General features: G+C 37.7%; 3 protein-coding genes across 3 annotated transcripts; all 3 read right to left on the bottom strand.

Annotated features, from left to right (window-relative positions):
* Positions 1-2,948: 2,948 nt before the first annotated feature.
* On the bottom strand, positions 2,949-4,670 carry LOC129260528 (uncharacterized). The gene is made up of 2 exons (XM_054898495.2): positions 4,543-4,670; positions 2,949-3,451 (listed from the first exon to the last, which is right to left on the bottom strand). The coding sequence occupies exons 1-2, from the start codon at positions 4,586-4,588 to the stop codon at positions 2,949-2,951; spliced, it is 549 nt and encodes a 182-aa protein (XP_054754470.2). The 5' UTR covers positions 4,589-4,670.
* Positions 4,671-7,653: 2,983 nt separating this feature from the next.
* On the bottom strand, positions 7,654-10,501 carry LOC135154118 (uncharacterized). The gene is made up of 2 exons (XM_064099375.1): positions 10,364-10,501; positions 7,654-9,683 (listed from the first exon to the last, which is right to left on the bottom strand). Exons 1-2 carry the CDS (start codon positions 10,398-10,400, stop codon positions 9,100-9,102), a joined length of 621 nt encoding a protein of 206 aa, XP_063955445.1. The 5' UTR covers positions 10,401-10,501; the 3' UTR covers positions 7,654-9,099.
* A 4,647-nt stretch (positions 10,502-15,148) lies between these two features.
* On the bottom strand, positions 15,149-17,243 carry LOC129260527 (uncharacterized). The gene is made up of 2 exons (XM_054898494.2): positions 17,106-17,243; positions 15,149-15,993 (listed from the first exon to the last, which is right to left on the bottom strand). The coding sequence occupies exons 1-2, from the start codon at positions 17,149-17,151 to the stop codon at positions 15,491-15,493; spliced, it is 549 nt and encodes a 182-aa protein (XP_054754469.2). The 5' UTR covers positions 17,152-17,243; the 3' UTR covers positions 15,149-15,490.
* Between the last annotated feature and the right edge of the window lie 754 nt (positions 17,244-17,997).

Genomic DNA, 17,997 nt, shown 5'->3' with positions numbered 1-17,997 from the left:
TTTAATCCAATGATCATTTTGATGCCATAAAATTATTTCAGGATCTCATACACACTTTTAGGCATGTGAGAAGCATAAACCGACATTCACTCTGGTCAATCTTAAAGTAACACATAACACAAAAGTTTATATACTACACATTGTTTAGCGTAATTTGTCTTCTCACAGATAGGTTTTAAGTAGCCAATCAAAATTTGGTATCAAGGTGACGCCATGTCGGCTTTAAATTATGTTCAGTCGATTCTATGCCCAAAATCAACCTTAAACAACATGTTTAATTAAAATATAACTCGGAATATAATTTTGGCGCACTTTCAACTCATTCTGGCCCACTGTGAGGCGCCTATAGTCTCGCTCTGCTATGCAGGCGAGACAAACATCAGTCGCGCTTCTACATAGGGTAGGGGTCGACAGCCCCTAAAAGTTTTCAAACAGTGAAAAAGGTATAAGAAAAAAGAGGAAGAAAAGGGAAAAAAAGGGAAGAAGAACTGTCAAAAAAAGTGGAAAGGTTCGTATGACACATATTGAGTCAAACAATGGCGTCACCTCCAGGTCGTCATTTCTCTATGATCACGCTTTATTACCCCTGCTTGAATAATCATGATAATTAAAAGAAGGCAGATTGTCATTTCAGTCAAACAATCGATGATTCAAAATTATAAGGCGTGATGTTTATTTAACGAAATAAAGGTTTAATTATTATATGCATGTATAAATGGGGTCGTTTCTTTTTTTGTGGGGGGGGGGGTGGGCAAGATCATAACCTAAAGAAGAGTTTTTACGGAATTAAGATGAAGAAAATAGGGATATTGTATAGATATAATGGACAAAGCCATTTTTATTGCTTATTATCTTTACCCCCTCCTTCCTCCCCCTTTTTATATTTAATGTTATTTATTTATTTTATTCATTTTTTATTTTTTATTTTTTATTTTTTTGGGGGGAGGGGCTTTTGAAAAATCATAGAGCTCGCCTAGTACATCGATCTATTGCAGTACTTTAGACACTTTGAAGTCCGGGGATCGATTCCCGGGCAGGGCACCTATGCCCGACAGCTTGGCATTTAATCGACAGTGGCTTTTTGAGAATTCTTGGTAAATAATATGTGTGCACTCACTCAAATTGAGGCGCCCTTAAAACCAACTAATTATAATCGAGCCAATGCTCAGTTACACCAACGAAACCAACTCCAAACCGTCCTGGCGGGTGTTTCATAAAGCTTTTCGTAAGAAAGAGTGACTTTCTCGTGGTAAATGATGTCCACCATTAAATGTTCATTGGTGATTTTATTTAGCGCATAAGAAAGGATCACCAGTCGTTCTTAAAGTCGCTCTTATAACTTACGAACAGCTCTATGAAACGACCCCCTGGAATTAAAATAACGTTATATATATTATTCGATTTGGAGTCGCTTTCATTGATGTGACTTAACCAAAATGGTGGCTCAGTGACAGAGCGCCCGTCTCATGAACGGGAGGTCGCGGGTTCGATCTCCGTCCGAGCCATACCAAAGATTTAAAAATGGGACCTTCTGTCTATTTGTCAGGCGCTCGAAGTATGACAACGGAGAAGGGTGATGATAACATATTAAGTTATGCAGGGCCCATAGGAAGAACAACTTACAGCTGAGATTGGCTACCCTGGGTAAATAAGAGTTATTGTTATTATTTATTATCAATATTATCAAAGACGCGTTAAAATTTAATGATAAACTGTTACGATTCAGCACAGAGATGTTGTCAAAACATCTTTAGTGTAAAACGCAAAATTAATCATATAAAAGAAAATCAGAATGAAACTTCCCCCGAAAATCTGGTTTGATGAATATCCAACAAAAGGCAAGATAGTTTTAAATTTTTAATTTTTGTGGCGTCTTATGCGAGCACCTCCCCCATTTATATATATACAGTATTATACATTCACTAAATTCAATTTGTCATGGAACATGATGAATAAATATATATATATATTTTTCTATAAGGGGGTATGAAATGTGTCTGATGATAAATACCCCCGCACATGATGGTAAAGTTCATTTTCTGTAATTTCATTTTTTTTTTTTTGGGGGGGGGGGGGATTCTATATTACACGAAATGGCCGCTCGTCGGTGGCACCACGAAATAAAGTATGACAAAATCACAACTCCAGTATACCGTTTAACAGATTATCATCAAACTTTCAACACTTTTCTGTATCTTTTTTTAAATTTGAATCAACTTATATCGTCAGTGTATGTGGTCGCCCCTCTTTACTTTTCTCTCTGCCACACATTCTATCCCCTTCTTTATCGTTTGTGGCGTGCGCCTGTATTCCAAATTATGTGCGGGAAGTCACAAGTTGACGCAGAGGTTCGAACCCTGGTCATGACGTCTTTCGGATGGTATAACGTTTAAGGTCGGTCCCAGACGTAAATAACCATATCTGATTGATACACGCCTGAAAAAACCCTCAAATACACACAGGAACGTCAGAGCGAAGTTCCTCTTTAATCTTACTTTACAATCACAAAGATCCATGCAACCTATCCCACATTCCACTTAAACTGATAAAAATTATAAAAAATTGTTCACTTCAACATTTTCTTATACCGTCTTGTATCAATTTTATTGCACTAAATTTTCAATAAAATGACAATACAAAAATATATATCAAAGTTTGAGTTATTTATAAAACTATCTTGTAACACTTATTAGTAATAGGCCCAGTAGCCTATTCCACGCATTTGATAAGTCACGCAGCAGAATGTAATAACACAATATACACATAATATCATCTCTAACTTGTCTAGTAAGCAGAATTTTTTCTTCGACGTTCATGAACCTCAATAATCTATATTAATAGCATCATGAATTTATTCGAAGAATAACCGGCAGAATAGATAAGGTTTGATTGACGAAGAACATGGTCATTATCATGAGATTCGTTATCCTTATAACCGAGTTCAGAGATCAAACACGCACAATAACCGGGATGCTATGTCGGTATTTCCTGAGGGTGAACGCTGCAGCGGCTACGATGACGGTGAGAAGACCCAAGACAGCGAAGGCGATGCCGACACCACGGGCCGACGATCCAGACGTCCTGCTCAACAGAGAGTCCGCATTTCCGGCTTCAACTGCATCTCCGCGGTCATTGCTGAGGAAGGGCAGAAGGTTTCCATTCACCTGGTTACCGCCGACCATGACGGGTGCGTCGCCGGCGTCGACTTCATTGGCGTCGGTGTCCATATCAGCCATGTCGACGTCCATATCGAGGTCGGACTCTTCGGAAGACCCGGAATCCATGACGAAGACGCTGGACGCCCCGACGGACCCAGCACTGCCAGCGACCGGCACCGAATTGGTTTGATCGAAGGGAATGTCAAACATGGTCTGTTTCTGTGGTGCTCCTACAACGTGCCGCGTTTTCCTGATCTCGCCTGGTCTTCCAGCCTCTGTCACCACACAGAGTGCTGTTAATAGAAAGACAGAGAACACTGTAAATTATAAGGTGTTAAATCTGACACCAGTTGCTGTTATAGACTATGACCACATCCTGTGGTGTTAGAATTACTCCAATGATATTAGCGAGTGTAAAAGCAACAACCAAAGGTGTTGTAATAACAATAATAGGCGTTGAACTATCACACCAACAATCCAACACCGACTGTACACCGATCAACACAACATGATTTTCCTGATCCTGTGAACGTAGTGGAAACATATAATAGAAAAATAACACCTTTCTTTATAATGCTACAGTCACATTGTAGGTCTGGAGCATTTCTCGAGTGTTAATTTGGTGATCTCAAACCCTAGAGAATGATGAATGTTTTTGTAAATGTTTTTTATTCATTTATTTCTTTTCCATATTCGTTAGTACTATCATATAGTGTATCAAAAAGCTTGATAATTGAAATGGGAAAAGTCAAAAGAAAATCGTCGAAGGCTTAAAACCAATACATGGGTGCAGATATTTAATAGCAGAGAAGTAATTTATTTATAGATATTAAATGGGAAAGAGAAAACGTTGAGTCATCGAATTAAAAGTTCGGTAATATAGTCATGAACATGAAATATATGGGCTGAGGTTATGTCTCCAAATCCCTTTGTCTTATTCTAAGTACATGAAATCAAAGTTAGTTCATTAATTATTTTCATAAATTACAAAACCACGGCTGCTTAATCTCCTATACAGTAGTTCAATAGCCAATCCCATTGTTTACATTCTTGGAGGACAAAGTTTGAATAAACATAATTCCATACAGTAAATCAAAATAATAAGCAGGGACACATAATATCAGCTCACTCATTGCATATTCATGAGAAAATGCACAAGACTATTTCACTATACAGTTTCAAGCAAAATGTTTAATTTCCAGAACCTGATTTTTCCTGAACTCAATTTGTGATGATTGTTTTTTTTTTTAGTTAAGAGTATACTCTGATTTTACTCTTTCTGCTTGAATTACATATTTGTTAGCCTGGAGGAACTTTTTTTAATTTGTGACAAAAAATGAAAGTGCAACCATTGATAAATAACCAATAAAATAAGTTACATTACCTGCAATGAGAGCGAAGATGCAGAATAACATTCCGTTTGAAGCCATTTTTGAAGAGCTAGGTCCAATTAGGAGCAAGGGATAAAGTAATGTGAATTAGTTCTTCCACACCGGATCTGCCTTCTGAAATCTCGTCGCACTGTGCAGTGAATAATCCGACAGAAGGTCCTGTATTTATATATTTTACCCCCAGCAACAAAAAAGGTGGGCGGGGCTGTGCACCTTGCGGCTCAGTGTATCTTGATTACAGCCTACTTCATTTAAGATATTGTGACAATAAGGAGTTTGGACGCCTGTTACCTCCCATTTGGCATCGTTAAAGTTATTGAGTAATTCAACAAAGTTGAAGACTTTTTGTAGGATCCGCTGGATGACAGGCATCTGTCGGGTTTGCTTCCCTTCCATTGCAGTGTGACAATACTCGCAGGTATCACGGGATACAGGTTTGCATTTGACATGTGAATGGCTAGGTGGTGCAGGGAGCCAAGAAACTGAAGTATATCGTAATTGGGTTCGTCTTGAAAGCCAAGGAGTGACACAATCATCTGATCAGAAGAGAGAAAGAGATCTTTAACCCTTCTTTTGAAAGTTCGAGGCAACTATGTTCATGGCCGAGATTTTTATTTCATGGAAACAAAAACAAACTAAAGGGATTAGAAAATTACTAGAAAATGCAATGTACTGAACTTTGTGACACGCAAACTCATCAAGGAGTTAGTTCTATAAAATGGGATAAAAGTTGGGATTTTGATAATCATGTAGGCCTATATAATTCCGAAAAGTGAATGACATATATTTTCAAATCTAACTTAATAATCTTTATTTATCGATTGGACATATGTTTTTCTTGTTTATATCTAAAAGGATAATACTATCATCCAACATGTCAAATGGGAGGCTGGGGGGGGGGGGGGGGGGTGTCGCGGATGGAGAGAAAAACCAGACAAAGAAAAGCAGGTGCCGCGGAAGGGTTTTAAAAGTGGGGAGCTGAGCAAAAAGTGGGGGGATGAGGCAGGGGCCGGGGGGCCGGGGGGGGGGGCTTCAGCCCCCACTTTTTTCCAAAACCGTGTACAAAAACGTAAAAATGACCATACGATTGAGATTTTTAGCATGGTCAGCCCCCCCCCCCACTTTTGGCTCAGCCCCCCCACTTTGAAAACCGTTCCGCGGCCCCTGTGAGAGGCCGATCATGCTAAAAATATCAACCAGATGGTCCCTTTTTACGTTTCGTACACAGTTTCAGACCATAACTACCCCATATATAGTTGGTAAATTGATAAATTAGACCAATTTAAAGGGGGTATTCCGGGCTGAACATGATATAATTTGAAGGTATAATATCAGACAAACAAATCATTGCATGTGATCAAAATCGGACGAGGAATAACAAATTTACGACATTATAAAGATTTTCATCATTTCGGTGACACAGTTCGATCTATGCATGCCTTCATGAATATTCCCCATTGTTCTTTTATACATGGATTTTATTGTATGAAATTATTAGTTCAAATTTTGTCAAAAAATTATTAAGATTGGATTCACAACTGATTGAATGTTTTAGATATTAAATGCTGCAACTTATTTTATTTTAAGAGAGACATATCGTACAAACAAGTTTGAAGATATGAAATAGGCCTAATTATGATTTCATGTAAAAACATTAAAGACATTAAAAACAAAATTAAAGGAATAGCGGGGACACGACGTATAATCAGTTCACCAATAATGAATATTTCGATGACGTGCATATAACTGTTTTCGCAAATATTGTTAAACCTCAAATTCAATATTACTTAGTTATCAGATTATGGTGAAATTTTCAGCATTTTGCTCTGTGAATTTTAGTACATTAATTTTATTTAGAAATAACAATTTTCAGCCCTTTTCAGTTGGTTTTTAACATTTTTGAGAGTATAGCATGGTATAGGTTTACAATTTTATATCGTAATAGGTACTCGAAAATTAATATTGTTTTCTTTCTTATAAATCGTTGGTCTTCATGGGTTCATATGAAAAAACAATACTAGTATACTGTTGAGAGGTGATCGATGTCCACTTGTTTACCCTTCATTGCAAACTACCCCCCCCCCCCCAAAAAAAAAAAAAAAGTCAGGAAAGCTGAGTTTGGCCATTAATTTCTCCCAATTTTACACATTGCATATTTAATATCATTCAAAAGATTATTTAATTCTCTTTACAATGATACCATGCTTGTTATGATCATATGCCATCACGAAAAGAGCAGGATTCAAAAGCGTTGAATGAGGTCTAAATTGAAAAGCTGCAAAGCGATGTTTAGTTGTGATAAATGCAGTGATGGTTCCGTGAGATAACATGGTTTGAGTCGGGTTTTGAAACACTCATGCATGTTTGTTTATGTGTTTGCTTGCGCAGATGTGTGTTTGATTCCATGTTAATGTGCATGAAAACAAAAGAAACCGCTGAGAAACTCACTCAACAGCACGGAAATAATTAACAGTGACTTTCAATATTGTGTCATTTTGCAACTTTTGAATTTTGACCTTGCCCCACATTTCAAGTCACTGCACCCTCATGTGAACCATAATCATATCATGTAGGGTATCATTTTAAATAGAATTAAATTTTCTATTCATTGGTATCAATCACACATTAATATTCACTAAATCCGAGGAGGGATTATCGATCAAAGTCAGATTTCCAAACTTTTTTTGAGGAGTTTATATCCCTACTGGAAAGAACACAATGTCATCACAGTGTGTTCACATAGTGGACTATGTGAAATTTATTCACATTCTTGAAATACTCAAATTCAGCAGTGTGAAAATATTTTCACATTTTGGACACCTCAACAGTGTGACCGTTCACAGCATGTTCACATGGTCGACTATGTGTTGAAATACTAGGTCTGAAAATGGGGGTCTTTAATGCGGCACGTCCCTTACCACCAATATATGTAAGTGTCCCTCGCCCCCCGGTGCTACCTCTTTGCAGTTGTAGTAGGTTCATGCTCTTAGTCACGCACATTCTCTCTCTCTCTCTAAAAGTTCACCCCCTTTCCTCTTATACACTCATATTATGATTAAACTATTCAAATACTAACATTGGATACAGCTCTTCAGTGTTTTTTAAATGTCTTTTAACAATTTAATTACAGTAAACAAAGAAAACTGACATAAAGACAATTTTGTAAAAAAATACATCTTCAGAAGTTTCAACCCAAACAACTTAAAACTTCATAGTAATTATCAGCATACATGTACATATGTTATCAACTCCTGAATTTATGAAATGGCATGGAATGAACTGGTAAAAATATTACTTACATATCCAGTAGAGTTCTTGGCTTTGTCCTTCAAGATGGGGAATCTAACAACAAGTGCTCTGCAAACCTCTTTGTACTGTGAAGATGTGGGATATCTGTATGTTTTGTGTACCGATTTGACGCCTTGTCTCCGTTTGCGTGATTGGTTGATCACCGGCTAGCCACTTAGTCTATGTACGGTTACTTTCTTTACGGAGAATTATAACTTTTATGTTTCGTTTGCGTGGATTCACGTAGCAAATTAATTAATATTGATTATTTGGTAATTTAACTTCATTTTCTTTCAACAACCTTTGAATCAACTTACTTTTATAAGAGATACTGGCTGTAACATGTGAACAATATAATAATCGCTTTTCCGTAGGTTTCTGTACAGGACTAATAATCCATACAGAAAGGTTCAAAATTGAACCTTTCTGGAAATTGAACCCTGGTTCGTACAAAGTGAACCCGTACAGGTGGAATATTCAACCCTTGTCGAGATAGGGGTGCTAAACGCAAATTTGAATCCTAAACTGCACCTTTATTTCTTAGTGTGTACCCGGTAGGATGCCAATGCCTATAGGTAGTATGCCGAGCAAATAAGTCTTGGAACTCTTGTAGGAATGTTCCCAGGGAGTGGAGAAGGGCATACCTTATGTGCGGGCATGTCAGGATCCAATGACTGGGATAATAATAATTGCAATGTAAAGCCCTAAGAAACATTATGATTACTAAAATAACATTTAATTGAACTGAGCTTACTTTCATCGGATTGCTGTGAAAAAATACATTTAGTCTCAATACGACATTAAAATGGTCAAAACCAAAATAGTTTAAATGAATTACAAATCTAAATTATTCTTTGATGATTTGTGTGTGTGTGTGTGTGTGTGTGGGGGGGGGGGGGGTATATCTGAGAAAGGGCGCCATGAAAATATTTAACGACAACCTTTATCCATATCACAAACGAAGCCCCCCCCCCCAACAATAGATCCCCAAAACAAAAACAAGCCCGAAATCAAGAAAAGATAACATAGTTATTAAGAATGAAATCAAATAAATCAACAAAATATATGATGAAATAAAAGGGAAACTGGTTTAATTAATTTTTTAACAAGGAAGTCAATATAGAAATGTACATATTACATATGAATTAATAAATTAATCAATCACAAATAAATATACATATTTCAATAATGTTTCGTAGAAACCGACTGGCTGTGTAACAATCTGTAATTTGGTCCATACTAATACCATCGATGTATTCCCATTAAATACGAACAAAGCTTGCGTTATTACTCCTTTGTTTTCTGATGATGAGGAAAGCAGCAGCTATTACCACAGTTAGGAGTCCGAGCAAACCGAGAGCGATTCCGACTCCACGAGCAGACGAACCGGTAGCCCTGCCGACGAGATGGTCGTGAACGCCAAATAAACCACCCTCGTAGTCTCCTACGAGGTCCCCATCCCGCACTCCTGTCATGGCTCGCTGCCTAGTCCATCCAGCAGACATAGGTCGTGTATTTCCGCTCACTCGATTCCCGTTCTCCTTAAAGACATAAGAAGGAGCACTTTGGACCTCGCCGTCATCCGTATCAGTATCGGACTCCTCCTCGGAAGAGTCGTCGTAGATGCTCGTAGAGCCTCCTACGATGTTAGGCTGGATCGTAGCTTGGTTGCCAGTGCTTGGTCTGGTCATCCTCGTGGTAGTTTGACTCTCAGGGATTGGTGTGGTTTGGTTGTAGATACTGAACACGAAGTCGAACTGGTTTTGGGGAGGTGAAGCGGGCGGAGTTTGCTTCTTTGCAGGATCCGCACGAGTGTCGTTTTTGGCTTCGATCGTGAAGCAAAATGCTGTGAAAATGGAATAAAGAATGATCAAAGGTTGAGTTGGGAAATTTAAATTAATCCGATAGTCTCTTTAACGCATTAATTATTCCATTCTGTCATAAATTATCTTCGACATTGAAATGAACATCTCGATTCAATCTGTCACAATTACAAGTATAATCACTATGACTAGAGAAGTCACGAGTTAAACAAATGACTAGGTATGGGAATGCTTTGGAAGATATAAGCTTCATAAAGAGGCAGCGGCAAAAGGAGGCAGGGGTATTGTCCCTGGGGCGACGCCCCTTGACTTTTTTCAAGTAGTAAAAAAGGAGAAAATTAATGAAAAAGATGGAAAGATGAACAAAGTGAATAAAAAGGAGAGGACTGAACCTTGTAACCCTCTAAGATTTTAGTCTATTCTATTAATATATATAATAATGATAATAATAATGACCATTCGTACCATTTTTGTCATTATCATAATTATTATATTATTATCATTATTATCCTTATTATTATTATCATTATCATTACTATTCTTCTTCTTATTATTATTTGTTTGGCGTCACCTGTTGCTAGGAGGCGAAAAGCGAATAGAATCACTATAACGTCACCAGTACGTCAACCCCATATCGAAATATCACTGAGTAGCCCCTTCTGCTAATAAGCCTAGTATTTTCTATTTAAAAAAGTATACTCACCAGCAAGAAGGCAAATAGCTTTTACAAAGACCGCCATCTTGTTCGTGGTCACTGTGTCTGCAGTTGTACAAGATATTCTGAAGAAAAAAAAATCTTATTGATGTTTTTGCAAACTCTCCCAGTGTCAGTGGCAAAGGTGAGGAGCATTTCGATGTCATTGACTTTATATACTTTTCGATCAATGATACTCTACATCCTACCCCATCCTGAAGAATTCCATCTCGTTAAGGGAAGTAATGTCTTAACATTCTTCGAGACATGTCTTGGCACCATGCATTTCATTCAGATGTCGTGTTAATAAACTTGAAGGACCTATTATAGTGAGATAGTTTAGATGGAGTTCAATGATGTTGTGGGCTAAAGTTGGATGATAGTTTTGGTTTGTCGCATTGTAAATCAACTAGATAATCAAAGACGCGATAATTATGACGTCTGGAATATGTAGTGCATGCGTATCATTAAAAACGCTACTTTTTTTCTAAAAAGCTGGCAAAATGATTTTGAAAGTTGAAAGGATGTTGATGTGTTTAACAAATTCTTCTTTTGTGTACTATGGGACTATGACTTAAATGTCAGGTCAAGTTCTCGCTTTAAAAAATTAAGATATTGAATATTACGTATCGTCAATCAAGCATAAAACAGAATGAAACATAATATTTTACCAAATCGCCACAAAATCAGACATATTTATACAAAGACAGGTCATTTGTTTGGAAGTGCTCGAATCCGACTCTTGTTTTCATAGTGTCCATTCATTTCATTTTAGTTTTAAATCTTACTTTCTGATTTCCATACAAAATAAAGTACTTTTATGCATAAATTAGCATAGATTAGCAATGTGATAGTTCCTGCATGGGATAGTTCATTGATTTTCATCTCTTTCTTTCAAGAGTTTTCTTGTAACAAAAGCTAAATTAAGAAGGTATCGATATAAAAATGATGCTTTGGCGAAAATTGAATCCCTACCTCGCCAATATTCAATGATTTAAATAATTTCTTGCATGAATTTAGCATAAATCAGCACAATTCATTAATTTCGCTATTTACCTATACTCGTTTTGTTTGTTAAGCAGAAAAGATTGAGAAACAATATTGTGATTTTATAATCAACAGACTTTGGTGTAATATCACACTCCCCTGGGTCATTATCGGGTAATAATTTTAATTTAAAAAATGATCTTTTATATGAAAGAAAGAATATATCTGTAAATGGCTTATCGATGGTCCTCTGTCACTTGCATGCATTATTCCGCCCTTTCACACGGTACCAAAATCGTAATTTGAATGATGATTCCGGTGAAAAATATTTATAATGACGAATTTTTAGCACGTGTGAAACCAAACTAGAATCACGAACGCTAATCACAATCACGAATTCAAATTCTACTCCGGAGGTGAATTTCTTTTAAGTTTCACTCAAAATACGGTACGAATTTTACGTCTAATACCCTTTTTACACAGGATTTTCTTAGCCCCGGACTATCGCTAAACCCGTACTATTTTTTTCCCTTTTCACACATGCCAAATTGTTATTGCTAACCCCGGATAAGGAATGCTTGCTTTTCACACACGAAACTCGCTAACCCCGGACTAGTGGTAGCTCATTCACTCGTACCCTTTTTACACACGCTAACATTTCCTTAACCCCGTACTATAAATTGCCATTTAGCCCCACCTATAGTACGGGGTTAAGCTTAGCCCACTTTCGTTTTACACTAGCGATCTTAACCCTGTACTATCGCTCTTAGCACCGCAATTGCTGGGATAACCCTGCTTTTTTGCAGGGCCAAATAATCCCGTACTAAAGGTGGGGTTAGCCCACTTTGCAAAAATGCTGTGTAAAAAGAAAGTGGGCTAAGCTTAACCCCGTACTATAGGTGGGGCTAAATGGCAATTTAGCCCCACCTATAGTACGGGGTTAAGGAAATTTTAGCTTTTGTAAAAAGGGTATAAAAGGGTTAACCTCCAAAACATCTTTTGAGGGGCGGAGCTTACGTGACCTTTCAAGCACTTCCGTAGATAATACAATTGTCATGCACTGATCGTAGTTTCTTTATTTTGCGATGCAGTGCTTTGATTGGGTTTGATTGACAAGTCACCAAGGACACAATACCGCCTTCGCGCAGGAATTCGAATTCATATCACAGTTTTCAAGTGAACGTGACAATGATTCAAAGAGGAATTGCAATCATCACCACAATGATGATTCAAGATTCTCGTGTGAAAAGGCCCCAAGTCATCTTTTGTATCCATGGCATCACAAAGAAATACAAGTGGAACGCCTCGCCTCCATTACGCGATTCAATATGGCAGCAGTGCTGACTTTGAAAACAGCAATGGCATAATTATTCACAAAAGAAAACAATCATATGATAATAAAATACTATGTCCATTGACCCAAAATGACCTTTGACCATGATCATGTGACCTAAGACGTGTGCGAAACAATCATTCATTCTTGAGTACCCTTATGTCTACGTTTTATGAACTAGATTCATAAACTTTCTAAGTTATGACGCCAATTCAACATATATACGGCCAAACTTCATTGACCTTAAATGACCTTTAATCTTGGTCATGTGACCTGAAACATGCACAGGATATTCAGGGATATATGGTTGCTCATTATGTCCAGGATTCGTGAACTATAGATCCATAAACTTTCAATGTTATAATGACAATTCCATAAATACCCAAACATTTCCAAAGTTCGTTAACCCTAAATGACCTTTGAACTTGGTCATGTGACCTGTAACTCGCATAGAATGTTCAGGGATATTTGATTGCTCTTATGTCTAAGTTTTATGAACTAGATCCATACAATTTTCAAAGTTATGATGACAATTCCACAAATATCTCAGCATGGCAAAAGTTCGTAGACCCTAAGTGACCTTTGACCTTGCTCATGTGACCTGAAACTCAGGCAGGATCTTTAATGATAAACAATTATCCTTATGTTTAAGTTTCATGGACTTGGTTTATATACTTTCTAAGTTATGACGATACTTCAAAAAACTTAACCTTGGTTAAGATTTTGAAATATTGATTGCCCCAACATGGTATAAGTTAATTGACCCTAAATGACATTTGACCTCAATCATGTGACCTGAAACGCAGGCAGGATTTATATAGTAATACTTGATTACTCTTATGTCCAAGTTTCATGAACTAGGTACTTATACTTTCTAAGTTATGATACATTTTAAAAACTTGACCTTTGTTAAGATTTCAATGTTGACGACGCCGCGGCGCGCCGTCGGAAAAAAAAATCAGTTGCGATTTTACATAGGGTAGGGGTCGACAAACCCTAAAACTTTTCAAACAGTGAAAGAGTGAGAAAATTGTATTAAAAAAAAGAAGAGGAAGAAAGGGGAAAAAAAGAAGAATTGTCAAAAAGAGAGGCCAGGTTTGTATATGACCCCATATTGAGTCAAACAATGGCATCACCTACAGGTCGTCATTTCCATATCATCATTTTTAGTAAGTGTATAAGCAATAGTAGTAGTAGGCGTAGTAGGGTATATTTATATAGTGGCTGCGCTATACAAATTTATCGTATTATTATTATTATAACCTAAAGGTGAGTTGTCACGGAATTAAGATGAAGAAAATATTGTATAGATATAATGGACAAAGCCATTTTTATTGCTTATTACCGTCTACTCCCTCTCCCTCTTCTCCCCCCTTTTTTTTGGGGGGGGGGGGGGGCTCTTGAAAAATCATAGAGCTCGCCTATTGTATCGATATACTGCAGTACAGATGGTGCCTTGGCCGAGTGGTCTGACTTTCGACACTTGAAAGTCCGGGGTTCGATTCCCGGGCAGGCCACCTATGCCGGAGAGCAAGGCATATCGACGGTGCTCTTTTATCCTACATTCAAATAAATTCAAAGGCTATTGAGAATTCGTGGTATGTGTGCACTCACTAGTTAAGAAATTGAGGGGCCCTTAAAACCAAATAATTAAATCGAGGCAATGCTCAGTTACACCAACGGAACCTACTCCAAACCGTCCTGGCGGGTGTTTCATTAAGCTGTTTGTAAGATAAGAGTGACTTTATAAGAAAGACTGGTGGTAAATGATATACACCATTAAATGTTCATTGGTGATTATTTAGCGTATAAGAAATTAAGGATCACCAGTCGTTCTTAAAGTCGCTGTTAGCTTACGAACAACTTTATGAAACGGACCCCTGAAATTAAAATAACGTTATAGATATTATTCGATTTGGAGTCGCTTTCGTTGGTGTGAATTAACAAAATGATGGCTCAGTGACAAATCACAACTCAAGTATACCGTTTGACAGATTATCATCAAACTTTCATCGACACTTTTCTGTATCTGTTCTTTTATTCAAATCAACTTATCTTCAATGAATGTGTTCGCCCCTCTCTCCCACACATTCTATCTCCTTCTTTATCTCCCTCCCTCTTCCCCCCTTCTCTTTATCGTTTGTGGCGTGCGCCTGCAATCCAAATTATGTTCGGGAAGTCACAAATTGACTCAGAGGTTCGAACCCTGGTCATGACGTCTTTCGGATGGTATAACGTTTAAGGTCGGTCCCAGACGTAAATAACCATATCTGATTGATACATGTCTGAAAAAACCACACATCAAACACACGCACACACACGTACGCTAGGGCGAAGTTCCTCTTTAATCTTACTTTACAATCATTACTCTCCATCGATCATTCCTCCCACAAAGTTCCATGCAACCTATCCCACATTCCACTTAAACTGATAAAAATTATAAACAATAAATGTTCACCTCAACACTTTCGTATACCGTCTTGTATCAAATTTATTGCACAAAATTTTCAATAAATGACAATACAGAAATATATATTAAAGTTTGAGTTGTTTATAGAACTATTTTGTAACACTCATTAATAATAGGCCTATATTTGATAAGTCACGCAGCAGAATGTAATAACACAATACACACATAATATCATCTCTAACTTGAAAACAGAAGTTTTTCTTCGAAGTTCATGAACCTCAATAATCTATAGTAATAGCATCATGAATTTATTCGAAGAATAACCGGCAGAATAGATAAGGGTTTGATTGACGAAGAACGTGGTCATTATCATGAGATTCGTTATCCTTATAACCGAGTTCAGAGATCAAACACGCACAATAACCGGGATGCTATGTCGGTATTTCCTGAGGGTGAACGCTGCAGCGGCTACGATGACGGTGAGAAGACCCAAGACAGCGAAGGCGATGCCGACACCACGGGCCGACGATCCAGACGTCCTGCTCAACAGAGAGTCCGCATTTCCGGCTTCAACTGCATCTCCGCGGTCATTGCTGAGGAAGGGCAGAAGGTTTCCATTCACCTGGTTACCGCCGACCATGACGGGTGCGTCGCCGGCGTCGACTTCATTGGCGTCGGTGTCCATATCAGCCATGTCGACGTCCATATCGAGGTCGGACTCTTCGGAAGACCCGGAATCCATGACGAAGACGCTGGACGCCCCGACGGACCCAGCACTGCCAGCGACCGGCACCGAATTGGTTTGATCGAAGGGAATGTCAAACATGGTCTGTTTCTGTGGTGCTCCTACAACGTGCCGCGTTTTCCTGATCCCGCCTGGTCTTCCAGCCTCTGTCACCACACAGAGTGCTGTTAAAAGAAAGACAGAGAACACTGTAAATTTTAAGGTGTTAAATCTGACACCAGTTGCTGTTCCTAGACTATGACCACCCCCCCCCCCCCACAACATGTGGTGTTAGAATTACTCCATAGAGATTAGTGAGTGTAAAAGCAACAACCAAAGTTGTTGTAATAACAATAATAGGCGTTGAACTATTACACCAACAATCCAACACCGGCTGTACACCGATCAACACTACATGATTTCCCTGATCCTGTGAACGTAGTGGAAACATATAATAGAAAAATAACACCTTTCCTTATAATGCTACAGTCACATTGTAGGTCTGGAGCATTTCTCGAGTGTTAATTTGGTGATCTCAAACCCTAGAGAATGATAAATGTTTTTGTAAATGTTTTTTATTCATTTATTTCTTTTGCATATTCGTTAGTACTATCATATAATGTATATATCATAAAGCTTGATAATTGAAATGGGAAGTCAAAAGAAAATCGTCGAATGTTTAAAACCAATACATGGGTGCAGATATTTAATAGCAGAGAAGTAATTTATTTATAGATATTAAATGGGGGAAGAGAAAACGTTGAGTCATCGAATCAAAAGTTCGGTAATATAGTCATGAACATGAAATATATGGGCTGAGGTACGGTCTCCAAATCCCTTTGTCTTATTCTAAGTACATAGAATCAATGTTAGGTCATTAATTATTTTCATAAATTACAAAACCACGGCTTCTTAATCTCCTATACAGTAGTTCAATAGCCAATCCCATTGTTTACATTCTTGGAGGACAAAGTTTGAATAAACATAATTCCATACAGTAAAACACAAAATAATAAGCAGGGACACATAATATCAGCTCACTCATTGCATATTCATGAGGAAATGCACAAGACTATTTCACTACAGTTTAAAGCAAAATGTTGAATTTCCAGAACCTGATTTTTCCTGAACTCAATTTGTGATGATTGTTTTTTTTTAGTTAAGAGTATACTCTGATTTTACTATTTCTGCTTGAATGACATATTTGTTAGCCTGGAGGAACCCTTTTTTCAATTTGTGACAAAAATGAAAGTGCAACCATTGACAAATAACCGATAAAAAAAAATACATTATATACCTGCAATGAGAGCGCAGATGCAGAATAACATTCCGTTTGAAGCCATTTTTGAAGAGCTATGTCCAATTAGGAGCAAGGGATAAAGTAATGTGTTAGTTCTTCCACACCGGATCTGCCTTCTGAAATCTCGTCGCACTGTGCAGTGAATAATCCGACAGAAGGTCCTGTATTTATATATTTTACCCCCAGCAACAAAAAAGGTGGGCGGGGCTGTGCACCTTGCGGCTCAGTGTATCTTGATTACAGCCTACTTCATTTAAGATATTGTGACAATAAGGAGTTTGGACGCCTGTTACCTCCCATTTGGCATCGTTAAAGTTATTGAGTAATTCAACAAAGTTGAAGACTTTTTGTAGGATCCGCTGGATGACAGGCATCTGTCGGGTTTGCTTCCCTTCCATTGCAGTGTGACAATACTCGCAGGTATCACGGGATACAGGTTTGTATTTGACATGTGAATGGCTAGGTGGTGTAGGGAGCCAAGAAACTGAAGTATATCGTAATTGGGTTCGTCTTGAAAGCCAAGGAGTGACACAATCATCTGATCAGAAGAGAGAAAGAGAGCTTTAACCCTTCTTTTGAAAGTTCGAGGCAACTATGTTCATGGCTGAGATTTTTATTTCATGGAAACAAAAACAAACTAAAGGGATTAGAAAATTACTAGAAAATGCAATGTTTTTACTGAACTATGTGACACGCAAACTCATCAAGGAGTTAATTCTATAAAATGGGATAAAAGTTGGGATTTTGATAATCATGTAGGCCTATATAACTCCGAAAAGTGAATGACATATATTTTCAAATCTAACTTAATAATCTTTATATATCAATTGGACTTCTGTTTTTCTTGTTTATATCTAAAAGGATAATACTATCATCCAACATGTCAAAT

This window comes from Lytechinus pictus, chromosome 5, assembly GCF_037042905.1.
Source record: "Lytechinus pictus isolate F3 Inbred chromosome 5, Lp3.0, whole genome shotgun sequence".
NCBI lineage: Eukaryota > Metazoa > Echinodermata > Echinoidea > Temnopleuroida > Toxopneustidae > Lytechinus > Lytechinus pictus.
This window is presented reverse-complemented; position numbering and strand designations above follow the sequence as displayed.

Excerpts from the sequence above, each read along its gene's own strand:
- LOC129260528 (XM_054898495.2), bottom strand. The coding sequence starts at position 4,588 with ATGGCTTCAAACGGAATGTTATTCTGCATCTTCGCTCTCATTGCAG. Across the intron at positions 3,452-4,542 it reads CATCTTCGCTCTCATTGCAG|CACTCTGTGTGGTGACAGAG; the intron begins GTAATGTAACTT and ends TTCTATTAACAG.
- LOC135154118 (XM_064099375.1), bottom strand. The coding sequence starts at position 10,400 with ATGGCGGTCTTTGTAAAAGCTATTTGCCTTCTTGCTG. Across the intron at positions 9,684-10,363 it reads AGCTATTTGCCTTCTTGCTG|CATTTTGCTTCACGATCGAA; the intron begins GTGAGTATACTT and ends CCATTTTCACAG.
- LOC129260527 (XM_054898494.2), bottom strand. The coding sequence starts at position 17,151 with ATGGCTTCAAACGGAATGTTATTCTGCATCTGCGCTCTCATTGCAG. Across the intron at positions 15,994-17,105 it reads CATCTGCGCTCTCATTGCAG|CACTCTGTGTGGTGACAGAG; the intron begins GTATATAATGTA and ends TTCTTTTAACAG.